Source organism: Abramis brama, assembly GCF_963993115.1.
Source record: "Abramis brama genome assembly, chromosome: 2".
Lineage (NCBI taxonomy): Eukaryota > Metazoa > Chordata > Actinopteri > Cypriniformes > Leuciscidae > Abramis > Abramis brama.
This window is the reverse complement of record NC_139964.1, coordinates 53783999-53796691: the sequence shown is the minus strand read 5'-3', so window position 1 is coordinate 53796691 and position 12693 is coordinate 53783999. Positions and strand designations below refer to the sequence as shown.

Genomic DNA, 12693 nt, shown 5'->3' with positions numbered 1-12693 from the left:
CACTCTGTATGGCAAGCCATTTTAACATTTAGGCTGAATCCCAATTCTCTGTCTTACCCCTTCCCCTTCCCCCTTCCCCTTAGTTTTGCACGTTCACGTGAGAGTAAGGGCTATCCCAATTCTCATTTTGATCAAGGGGTAGGGCTAAGGGGAAGGGGTAGGGGTAGGGGTAGGGGTAGGGGAAGGGGTAAGACAGAGAATTGGGATTCAGCCTTAATCCTTTAAAGTATCTATTTCTGTTATTAGTAACCATATTTTTTATTGCTTAATTCAATAGGCATTAGTGTAGTATATAGTTTCACTATTCACTATTCACTGCTGTCAAGGGGGATAATCAGGAATGTTCCAACTTCACTTAGGCCACATGCACACTGTTAAATTTCAGGAGTGACAACCTTATTTAAATACAGGAGTGAATCCCCTAAATTATTGTTTTGTGTGTATGGGCTATTTTTGAGTATATTACAGTGACCAAAATAATCATTATGTTCTGCAATTTTAACTAAACCCCTTTACTGCTGAGAGAATCATCAGTACAGCCCTGCCCTTTCCAAGAACGGTACTCATCCAGAGTGAGTAAAAGGGCTGGCAAAATCACTCTGGACCTCTCACATTTCTTGCACCGCACACATTCAGAAGAAACACATTTCTGATGCACGTTTAAATACGTCATTAACAACTAGTTGTTCAGTTCACTCCATATACACTGCGTATAAATTTTGTAAATGCGGTTGCCACTACCTGCATTTTTGCGGGAGTTAATTTGGTTGTAGAATGCTGCTGTCACTCGTGTTGATTATTGCACTGTATGTGTACAGAACAGGATTAAACACTAAAAGGTGAACTGACAACCAAATTTAACTGCAGTGTGTACGTGGCCTTAAAACTTTATTTAAATTCTTTACATTTATATAAATTCTTACTAGTATTATATCACCGATTGCAAATGCTTTTTATTTGTCATATGTAATGACTAAAATCTTTTTTTTTAAGATTAAAATCTTAGAAATACTTAATGAATACTTAGTAAACCTGAATAGATGCCAGTAACAGTTGTAATACATACTTTTCAGAAGTGAATAAGTGATATCTGATCTACAGAAACCATAGAAGTCAGTGGCAAAAAAAAATTATATTGTTAAAATGGCTTGCCATACTCTGCATCTCTCTGACTATGTTTCCCAGCTGCCAATATGAAGGTTGTTTTGACCAAAGGTTTTTGGTATACCGGTGCTGGACATCAGCTGACGTGTGCTTACAGGAAATCCAAACAGATTTTGAATTAGAACTGTCCTTGTTAAGAGGACAAATTGCAATTTTCATTATCTTAAGTGGAGGATTTTGGACGGTGTCACGTCTCTTGCTGCAGTTCAGCAGCTCAGTCATCTCTGTGTTGCCAAAGACCACTGACATGAATTTAAAACTTATTGCTCTGCCTGCCCTCTCATGCACATGTTAATCGATAGAGTTCAAAATGTTGCAGCTCTTCAATGATGACGTGCTGTCTGCTGCATAAGAAATCTTAACAGGACAGGAGTGTGCGCGCGCATGTGTGTTCATCGTAAACAGAAACACGCATACTCTGTTTCTGATATTGTTTTTCTTCTAATACAATTATGGCAACCTGGTGGATATGTTGGCTTTTCAAACCTTCAAGTACTTTTGCTTTCTCATTTTATTGTGAGAAACTTCCATTCTATACCTGTAGGCTGATGCTTGTTATGCGGTGGGCATGTATGTTGTGTGAGTGTAGCTACTTTGAGTTTGATTAATTATTCATGAATCAAAGCAGGTTTTTGATACTGATAGGTCCTTACTCATCTTCTGCAGGCTGTTTGTGAGAGATAGAGATGCTGACTCACTGGTCTTTCTTTTCAGAAGTGACTCATTCCTTCTTTTATGGACATATGATCACTTTGCCATTTTAAACAGAAACAGTGTCCTTTTATATTCTGTAGGCTATATATATATATATATATATATATATATATATATATACTGTATATATATATATATATATATATATAGAGAGAGAGAGAGAGAGAGAGAGAGAGAGAGAGAGAGAGAGAGAGAGAGAGAGAGAGAGAGAGAGAGAGAGAGAGAGAGAGATAGATAGATAGATAGATAGATAGATAGATAGATAGATAGATAGATAGATAGAAATAGTTTTAAGCTCAAATGCTTTACTGCACCAATATTTGTCAGTATTAAAAAGGCCTTTTAGAACAACGCAGACTGAAATCGAGAGTAGTCTAATGGACTAAGATGCCAACCTAATGAAGTTTGTCCACTGGATTTTTGCTGACCGTACAGACAACCTCATCTACTCAACCAAGTGACCATTAGGGTCTTCAATCCATAATAGTATGATTGGTGTGTGGGTAGGGTGGGTTTTGTGGTGCTTTTTAAGTGTTGCTGTATGTCTACACATTGAGAGTACTTTGCTTTTGTGGACCATTTTAACTTTGTCCTTTTTAATATTGTATAAGTGCATACCCTAAACTGACATGAGCCTGACAAAAAGGAATAGGTCAGTCCATATACTCATATGGATATAAACCCATATATGACTTTCTTTTGTGTATGAAAGCTGAACTATAAGCAAATAAGGTTTGCTTTTGTTTTGTCCACAGAGTGCAGTGGATTTGTTTTGTTTTGTTTAGTTTAGTTTTGTTTTGTTTTGTCCACAGAGTGTAGTGGATTTGTTTTGTTTTGTCCACAGAGTGCAGTGGATTTGTTTTATATAGTTTTTTTTCCACAGAGTGCAGTGGATTTGTTTATTTTTATTTTTTGTTCTGTTTTGTTCACAGAGTAAAGTGAATGTTTTGGTTTTGTTTTGTCCACAGAGTGAGTGGATTTGTTTGGTTTTGTTTTGTTCACAGAGTGCAGTGGATTTGTTTGGTTTTGTTTAGCTTTGTCCACAGAGTGTAGTAGATTTGTTTTGTTTTGTCCACAGAGAACAGTGGATTTGTTTTGTTTTGTTCTACTGGATTTTTTGTTTTTGTTCTGTTCACTGAGTAAAGTGATTATTTTGGTTTTGTTTTGTCCACAGAGTGCTGTGGATTTGTTTTGTTTTGTATTGTCCACAGAGTGCAGTGGATTTGTTTGGTTTTGTTTAACTTTGTCCACAGAGTGCACTGGATTTGTTTTGTTTTTTATTGTCCACAAAGTGCAATGGATTTGTTTTGTTTTGTCCACAGAGTGCACTGGATTTGTTTTGTTTTTTATTGTCCACAAAGTGCAATGGATTTGTTTAGTTTTGTTTTGTCCACAGAGTGCAGTGGATTTGTTTTGTTTTGTTTCGTTCACAGAGTGCAGTGGATTTGTTTTGTTTTGTTTCGTTCACAGAGTGCAGTGGATTTGTTTTGTTTTGTCCACAGAGTGTAGTGGATTTGTTTTGTTTTGTTTTGTTTTGTCCACAGAGTACAGTGGTTTTGTTTTGTTTTGTTTTTGTTCTGTTTTGTTCACAGAGTAAATGTTTTGGTTTTGTTGTGTCCACAGAGTGAAGTGGATTTGTTTTGTTTTGTTTTGTCCACAGAGTGCAGTGGATTTGTTTGGTTTTGTTTAGCTTTGTACATGGAGTGCAAGTGGATTAGTTTTGTATTGTATTGTCCACGGACTGCTAGTGGATTTGTTTTGTTTTGTATTGTCCACAGAGTGCAGTGGATTTGTTTGGTTTTGTTTTGTCCACAGAGTGCAATGGATTTGTTTTATTTTGTTTTGTCCATAGAGTTCAGTGGATTTGTTTTGTTTTGTCCACAGAGTGCAGTGGATTTGTTTGGTTTGGTTTTGTTTTGTCCACAGAGTACAGTGGTTTTGTTTTGTTTTGTTTTGTTTTGTTTTGTTTTGTTTTGTTTTGTTTTGTTTTGTTTTGTTTTGTTTTGTTTTGTTTTGTGGTTTGGCCACATAGAGTACAGCAGAGCAAACCACTACAGTGTAAGTTACAGAATATACTGTCAACTCCGGTCCTGGAGGAACACTGTCATTAGAATTTGACTAATGGAGCTAAATTCTCCAGGACAGTGGCTCTCCAGGACTGGAGTTGCCCCTCCCTGATCTGTTCACAGATTCATAGCATCTCTTCCAAAACACCATGTTCACAATCTGTTAATCAGTTGACCATCTTAATGTCTTGTGATGCATAAACTCTCATGGTATCTTTTAGAGGGCAATTTCATGCTATAGTCAGACATGACAGGAAATGCATTTTTAACTGATCTGTGAGAATTCGAATGCGGACAGCAACAGAATCTATGCAATACATCTGACTGTTTTGCAGAAAAACAAAGAGATTAAGAAATGTTAAGATGCTAGACTGAGTGTGTAATCAAAACGATGAATCTGATTAACTGGGTTACAGAGCACTTTGAATCTCATTAGGCTTATTGGTGTTGGGAAGAAGGCAAAAATAGAAGGATAAAGAAGAAAGAGCATAATGTGAAGCTGAGAACTAAAGAGAAAGAGTAGATTTAGTAAAACAAGAAGCAGAGAGTTAGATTGATATTAATGAAGTTAGATTAAGCAGAAAATGATAAATAAAAAATGTACAAAAAATGGGTGGATCATTATATATTAAGAGCAGAAAGAGTGATCAAGAATACATAGAAAAATATATTTTACATTAATAAAGGCACCTGTCATAACTCATGTCCAATCATAACTGCATTATAAACATTTAAAACATTCCAGAATGCATTAAGTCTATAAGCCTGTCCAAAACCACAACAGTAGTCATTTGATATTCACAGTTGCCTCAATGAGCATCGCTGCAATTTAGCTGGTCAATATGCCTCCATTCTTCAATCAATATGACAAGACTCTTTAACCACAGGGAACATATATTGTATATGTGCCTGACACTAAAGCTAACATTTTGTTTATACAGCCAATTGGTGTTCTTCACAAGCAGTTTTCATCAATACATTTCAATATAGATTGAAGACATGTTTTGAGACATGCCTCAATAACCCTGTAACCTTTCTTTCTCTCAGCATCAGCCAAATTGAATAGAAATAGTAATAACATCAGATAAAAATGTTAACATCTTTCAAATTTAAAAGACTGATCAACAAAATAAATCAATCATGTTTACTCAGTTTTGTTTTGTGTTTGTTTATGTGAATATTTTTTATTCATATAAAAGATAAAAATGAGGGATGAGCAGACAAAATTGCATGAAGATTAGAAATACTGAATCCAATAATCACATAAGATTTAATAGGAAGGTTGATATGCATACTAGCCATATTATATTGTGTCTTTTGCAAATTTGCAACTTTATGTCTCATATTTGAGATTACTTAATATTGCCGTGACATGAACACTGATAAGTGGAGTGATCCAGATAGTGAAACATAAACATAAATATCAACACTATATATATATACACCACTCGGCAAATCAAATTTGAGGACAATAACTCATTTGTGCATAATCAACTTTGTATCATGCTTTGTATCACACAATTGTAAATATTGTGTTTTATATGTAGTAATAGTTACAGTACATTTATTTAAAATTTTAAGAAATGCTGTTTTTGTCACAAGTATAGGCCTATCCTTTAAATGGGTCTTATTATTATGCCCTTTTACGAAGTCTTGATGTACTAGAATATGTTTTCATGCTTGATTGTTCAAAAAATATATTATTTTTCACATATTTTACATTATTACAGCACCTCTCTCCCCAGTCTGTCTCGAACCTGTCGTTTTCGATGAAGCCCCTCCTTCCGAAATACGAAATGTGCTGTGATTGGTTAGCTGGCCCAGTGTTTTGTGATTGTCAGCACTTAGAGCATGTTTGGAAATTGTCCCATCCCTCCACAACTGCGAGTTCTTCTCTAGTGTAAATATTAAGGATGCCGTCAATTTATAACTAATTCGAGCCCAATTCAGACCCTGACAATGTTAACAAACAAGAGAATCATGTAGAACGGATTTCATGCACAGACTTTGCAAGCACAGATTTTACAGGACATTTCAGAGTGCTATGTTTTTTTGTAATTTTCTTATACCTTTTAGATACGATGTTATCCACCATTTAATCGTGATATTTGTCGGAAAACTAAGGTAATACAAACAGTAATCAATCACTAAACCATGGTTAATTTTACTAAGGAGCAGTGAACCATCTTACAAAAGCGAGGGCTTACACAAGCTGTTCTCTATAAAATGTGCAGCGCATAGATAAACGTTTGGGTTATAATGTTCAGGAACAGTGTTTAAAATAAGTTTTAGTTCTTGAAAAGGGGATTCTGTTAAATAAAATATCTCCCTTTGGAATTGACTTTGAGCTTTGTAACCTTGCAGATCGTTTTTATGCTCAAATAGCAACATTACACACTAACTAAAGTGGAAAAAGTGGAAAAGCATAATAGGAACCCTTTAATTAAATGGCACAGAGTTCAGCTCAATGAAACGGTAAGGCATCGCCCTCTAGTGGCGAGATCCGCACTGTTTACAGGGCACAACAGAGCTCTTGAACGAGATGAGCTGTCCATGGTCCTGAACCAAAGATGACTGACAAGACCGCTGTCCGTGGTGCTGAAGTCTGTTTAAGAATGTTCCAACTGACAAAGTAAAGGCTTGGTTCTTTTATGGAATCCCAAATTCTGCACCAAATGAAACAAATATCATGTTCCTATTTCAGGTTCATATTTCAAGTCATTAGTCCATTTATTGCTGTCCAATTGCAGTGACTTTCCTATCAAACCCTCCCATTTCTTTCTTTATTTCAGTGCTCAGTGACCTAGTAGAGTCTTGGCTGAACTGACATTTAATGTTTTGAATCGCCCGTTTCTATGACCTATAGATTTTAATGAAAAGGAGCCATCGCTATTTGATTAATTGTTATAGCAAAGGACATCCAATAAAAATTCATGTTACAGCAGGTTGATTTACGTGTGTGACTACAAGACTTGACAGTTCGTTTGTGCTAGATGAACTTAAAAATTATAACCCGTAATAATTCCCACACTGTGTGTGTGTGTGCGCGCGCAGGCGCGCGCTCTAGCAACCGAACCAAGCGAAGGCAAGTAAACTGTATAAGGTTTCGTTAGGTGGTAAAGGAGATCCATCTGACCGCTTTATATCTGGTTTCCTGCTCTTTCCCTATCGTAGTCTATCTCGCGTTACTTCAGTTTAGTACCGTTGTGTTTTAGTTTTTAGTGTTGCAAACTTATCGTAAACATGTTGCAAATCGGTAGGCTATTTGCGCAAGGTTTTAAACTCCGTACGTTACAGCAGAGTTGGCTCGCGCAGTAGCGAAGAGAGGTGGACGCCTCGCTGAGTCGTGTTACTTTGCGTCTTGATTTTAAATAGGAGGAATGGGGTTAGTGAAATGCCAACTCTCTGGAAACAGATAGTGTTCTCCTTCGCTTCTATACTCAGCATCGGTTCTGTGGTACTTCTGGTCGTGGCACTGTCCACCGAGCGCTGGGTCACTGGAACCACATTGTGTCAGACAGGAGTAGATCTGGTGAACGCGTCTAGTCTAGAGCTCGAGCAGTTCACGGGACACATTTACTACGGCCTCTTTCAGGGCGGGAAAACACGGAGATGCGGGCTCGGAATCCGCCGCTCCAAAATATACAGTAAGAGCACTAACGTGTTGATTGATTAGATAAGACTCCCCTCTGATTAAACATTCAAGCTCTGTACACATAATGAATAACATTTATTTAATGTAGGCTATAGCTTATTATTAGAACAGGTCTTTGAATTTTGTTTTAATCTCTAGTTGTTGTTTTGTTGATATTTTTGTATTTTTTTTATTAACAGGCCTAATTTTATTACAAATTATTTACGTATTACATTTCTAAATTGATTTAAATAAAAATAGAAAAAGACATTTATGTTACAAACTATTTCTATTTCAAATAAATGCTGTTCTTTTGAAACTTGAAAACTTGTGTATGTGTAAAAATGTAAATATAATATAATGGAATATATATATATATATATAAAAAAACTTTTTTATAGAAATTTATCAGTTTCCATAAAAATATTAAGCCCCACAAGTGTTTTCAACATTGATAATAATAGGAAATCAGCATATGAGAACGATTTCTTAAGTATCATGTGAGACTGAAGTAATGGCTGATAGATAGATAGATAGATAGATAGATAGATAGATAGATAGATAGATAGATAGATAGATAGATAGATCCTACTGTTACTGTACAGATGCTTTTTCAAGTATAAGTCCAATTTTGTGAATCTGATCTCTCTCTCTCTCTTTCTCACAAATTCTGCAGTTTTCCCAAAACTCATCAAAACAATCAACAGTGGTCTTCACATGATCATTATCTTCTTCCTTTTCATTGCTATTGGCTTTGCAGTGCTCAGTTTAGCTTTCTGTATATATAATGCCAGAAAAGTTCCTTATCAATCTATCAAAGGACCTTTTGGCATCTACCTCTGGAATTTCATTGCAGGTAAGTCAACATAACACAAAATCTAAGATGCAATGTTTTACACCTCATGGATAATAAACCTTAAATCAACAATATCAACCATAACAAATTGTGAATCACTTTTCAGTTTCTAATCATACACTTGTCCAATCTTTTTCAATCTCTTCTCTCAGCTCTGTTCAGTGCAATGGGCTTTGCGTGTTTCCTTGCAGCAATTCAGTGCCATCAGCTCACGAAACATGTGGCTAACTACCGTGAGAGCCTTTTTACCCTTGTGATCCTTGAGGAGAATCTTGGCTTCTCCTTCTGGTTGTGCGTTGCCAGCGCTGTAACACATGGAGCTAACATTCTTGTAGTAGCCTCCAGTAAAATACATCTGCCTAAAATACAGACTAAGAAACCCGAAGAACCCTCAGCCACTGGAGAAGACTTCCTCTACTAAAGAACAAGAACGAGCTGAAAGGTTTGACTGCAGGGTCAGAGAGGAGGCTGTGCAGATGAGCCAAACAGAATGCTCATGTGACCCGACATCTAACCTGAGGTGATTTATGGGGTGATATGAGCTGATTTATGACTGCGGACTATGGAGTTTCTCTAAAACTGTTTTATTTTGGAGCAAATAAGTAAAAAGAAAATCACTTTAAAATGCTGAGGTTTTGTGGAGGCCAGCAAAATGTTGTTTGACTGACAGGTTATGGACGACTGCAGGACTTCCAGACTGAAATGTGACATTTTGTATGTCTTTACCTCCAAGCAAGTTAAATATTAATGTTATCTCTCTTTTTATTTTAGAGCTAAACTGAGAAAGATGTAATAATGCATTACCATACGAAGATATGGGAGTCAATAAACTTTTAAACATGTTATAAACACGTTTAAAATCTTCCCTTTTTGGCAGACAAGCTCTAAACATGCTAAACAACCATTATCACAACAGATATGTAACAAACAGCAGGGCCGTTTCTGGCCATTTTGATTTGATACTTTTTGTAAATTATTTAAATAAGCTGTCTCTTAATAAGCATTGAAATTATTCACCAACTTATGTACACAAAATATTTTTTTCTGTTCAAACAGAATGATACTAACGTGTAGTGGTTCCACGTAGTTAGATAGCAATGCAATAGTTTTGCAAGTGCATTGTATCAAAATCTAAACTAATTGATTGTAAATTTATTTTACAGTTAACTTTCTTTATACATCTAGTGCAGTGGTTGAGTGGTCCTAGATTACATCCAGCACTCCATGTCAGAATTATTTTAGTGTGCTTTTAAATAATGCTAATCTCTAAACACACAATGTATTAAATAAACAATAAATTGACAATGCTTATAATAAAATAAGAAATAATACAATTTGTTTTTCTCTTTCAGTGCCAATACTTTTTTTCAATAAACTTAAATGTGCTTTATTAAAACACATAAATTATCCCAAGTCCAAGCAAATTTTACATTTTTGTTTCGTAATATTAAATATTAATTTAATATTTAAATTTATTAAATAGGGCATCGCCTTTATGGTTGGTTGGTAGGCAGCAGAGGGCGCCCTAGATCGTAACCAACCCTAACCATAACCCACACTCTTCACACTGTATTGTCTGTATAGGAAGAGTGGAACAGGTAGAAAAAGATATGGGGAGAGGAAGAGATAGTTTAAGTAAAGGGAAGGCTATAGGAAGAGTAGAATGGGGAAAATGAGTGGGAGAAGAGATGGGTAGCTATATTGGAGGGCATAGTGGAAAGAATAAGAGGAGAAATTGTAATAAGCCATGAACAGAAAGGAAATGGACAGCATGATGGAACTAAGAGGAGTAAAGAGACGTAGAAGGTACATTAACAGTTCTCTTTTGGGTCTTATATGTTCACGCCTCATTTCTTTACAGACAATGTTAATTTTTCACTAAGTCATGCGATCTGAAGAGTGTTTAACGCTCTCTCCTGGCACTGCCATCACACCATTAGCAGGGAAGAAATGTCATCAAAATGAATAAAAAATCAATTTAATGAGTTCCTGTTTTTTAGGCTATATTTATAACATATGTCCATGATATATGAGTTATTACACAAGCAAGAGTGCCATTTTTCCCTACATCTGAACTGAAGCGCAAATGTGGGATTGATTTAATACAACAATTCAATAAACAACAAATTACTAATCTTTCATAGACAGATTCCGTTTGTTTTTGCTCCGTCAAAGAAAAAAAAGAACAAACAGCAGAACCGTTGCGTCTCTGAGCAAAACAGTGTTTTATTCCTCAAATAATCTATTTGAACGAATCACGAGTAAATGATTCAGTTAGGGGTCTATGGAAGTAAAATAATGTCAAATGTTTTTGAAATAAAAAGCCTGTTGAATTGCACTACTTGAAAAAAAATAGGCATTGCATTAACCATGCTTGCATTTTAATGCATTGTATTTTTAGGGCTTGCATTTTTATGGGCTGAAATTCAACATGGTTGAATATTTAAGCTGTGAATATTTCAATTAAAATCATTTCAAACACCTTTTCATTATTAAAAATTCAATAATCCATATTCACCTTTCATATTTCACTTCCAAAATATTCAAACTGTTTAAAAATACAACCAATAATATTCAACAGGCAATTTTCGGGCCATTTTATTTCGCTTTGCAAAATTCGCTTCCACAAATTCAGTGGTTCAAATTCGACAGTAAATTCAACATTGACGTCCAGGAACTGCAGGAAAAGCAATAGATTACCGAGCATACTCTCCATCTGCTGTTAGTCAACCTCACCATCAGATGGTGCAAAAGCGCTTGTTGTTGACGAAGACATTCATTCATAAAATGGAAATGATTATCTGTGTCAGTATGTGCGGAAAAGATGATAAACATACACAAAAGCTGTGTGTTTATGTTTCATTTAATAACTTCATTGTTACTTTCCCTGTGTATTCTACATGTAATCAGCTTTCTCTACCATGAACAGGATTATAATCGGTTTCCCTCAATACCTCATACTCAAGGATTCCCCTTCAGTTGGGACAAAACGCTTAACGTGGCTTAATGTAGCCTACTAATACAGTGATATGAAAGATCAATCTTGCACCTTATTGGGGAAGTAGGCTGTAGTAGGCTAGGCTACTATATAGGCTACAGGCAAGCATGGACTCAGAATATGAACTTGACGCGCAAAGTTTCATGCTGAGCGTTTCGTGATATACTGGCGATATACATGTAAGCCTACTGGTGATATACATATATACTGATATACTATAGTATGCCTATGTGTATTGCATTAGCTTAAACTGTCATAGCACTTGCATATTGTTGTCCTATTGTTAATTTAACTGTAAATCACTTTGGATAAAAGCGTCTGCTAAAGGACTAAATGTAAAATTGGCTTGACATTGGACATTCGCACATTTAGGGACCGTCTCTAAAGTTGTATACAACATTGGCATACACGTTTCTAACTTCAATAGCAAACTTAAATTTATTTGAATAAATATCAAAAATCCAAAGGGTGCGCATTATGCCTGACACTACATGAACACTTTACAGTTGGTTTTATGACTGTAAGTCGTTCTATTCAAATGCTATCGGAGTTAGAAACGTGTATACCAAAGTCGTATACACTTTAGAGACGGTCCCTAAATGTGCGAATGTCCAACATCAAGCCAACTTTGTCTATCACTGGGAAACGCTCAGCTTTGCGCGTTAAGCCCAATTTATACTTCTGCGTCGAAATTACGCCGTAGCTACGTCGTAGGCTGTGTGTAGCGCGCGTACCCTTCGGCGTACCCTGACGTGCACCTCTCCAAAAATGTAACAACGCGTCAACTCTACGCGGACGCAAGCGCTGTGATTGGTCTGCTAGGACCGCTCCCTCAGGTTTCACATGCTCCCTCTGCGCGCGTGAACGCGGACAACGACGCAGAAGTATAAATGAAAACCAACGCGTTGCCTACAGCGTAGAGGCTCCGGCGTAGGTCCGACGCAGAAGTATAAATCAGCCTTTATTCTGAGTCCATCTGCTTACCTGCGAGTTTGGTCTTTTACATCACTGTAGTCCATTAATCTACGTTAAGCGTTGTATATGTCCAGAAGTATTGAGGGAAACCCTAATAGCCTGCATGCAGCACATCGCCACAATATAAAGTTAAGGCAACTAAACAACCAAGAGAAATATATGTCAACCTCAAAAATGTAACATTGGATCTGTATATCCGCATCGGGGAATAACATTATAATCTCGTTCACGGTAGAGAAAGATGCATGTAGGCTACACAGGAAAAGTAACCGTGAAGACACTGAAT

General features: G+C 36.3%; 1 protein-coding gene across 1 annotated transcript; it reads left to right on the top strand.

Annotated features, from left to right (window-relative positions):
* The first annotated feature begins 7016 nt into the window (after positions 1 to 7016).
* Positions 7017 to 9278, top strand: clrn2 (clarin 2). Its single transcript, XM_084093943.1, has 3 exons — positions 7017 to 7591; positions 8255 to 8434; positions 8587 to 9278. The coding sequence occupies exons 1-3, from the start codon at positions 7339 to 7341 to the stop codon at positions 8853 to 8855; spliced, it is 702 nt and encodes a 233-aa protein (XP_083950069.1). The 5' UTR covers positions 7017 to 7338; the 3' UTR covers positions 8856 to 9278.
* The last annotated feature ends 3415 nt before the right edge of the window (positions 9279 to 12693 follow it).

Coding starts and splice junctions, on each gene's coding strand:
- clrn2 (XM_084093943.1), top strand. CDS start 7,339: ATGCCAACTCTCTGGAAACAGATAGTGTTCTCCTTCGCTTCTATACTC. Junction 7,592..8,254: donor CCGCCGCTCCAAAATATACA/GTAAGAGCACTA, acceptor CAAATTCTGCAG/TTTTCCCAAAACTCATCAAA. Junction 8,435..8,586: donor CCTCTGGAATTTCATTGCAG/GTAAGTCAACAT, acceptor CTCTTCTCTCAG/CTCTGTTCAGTGCAATGGGC.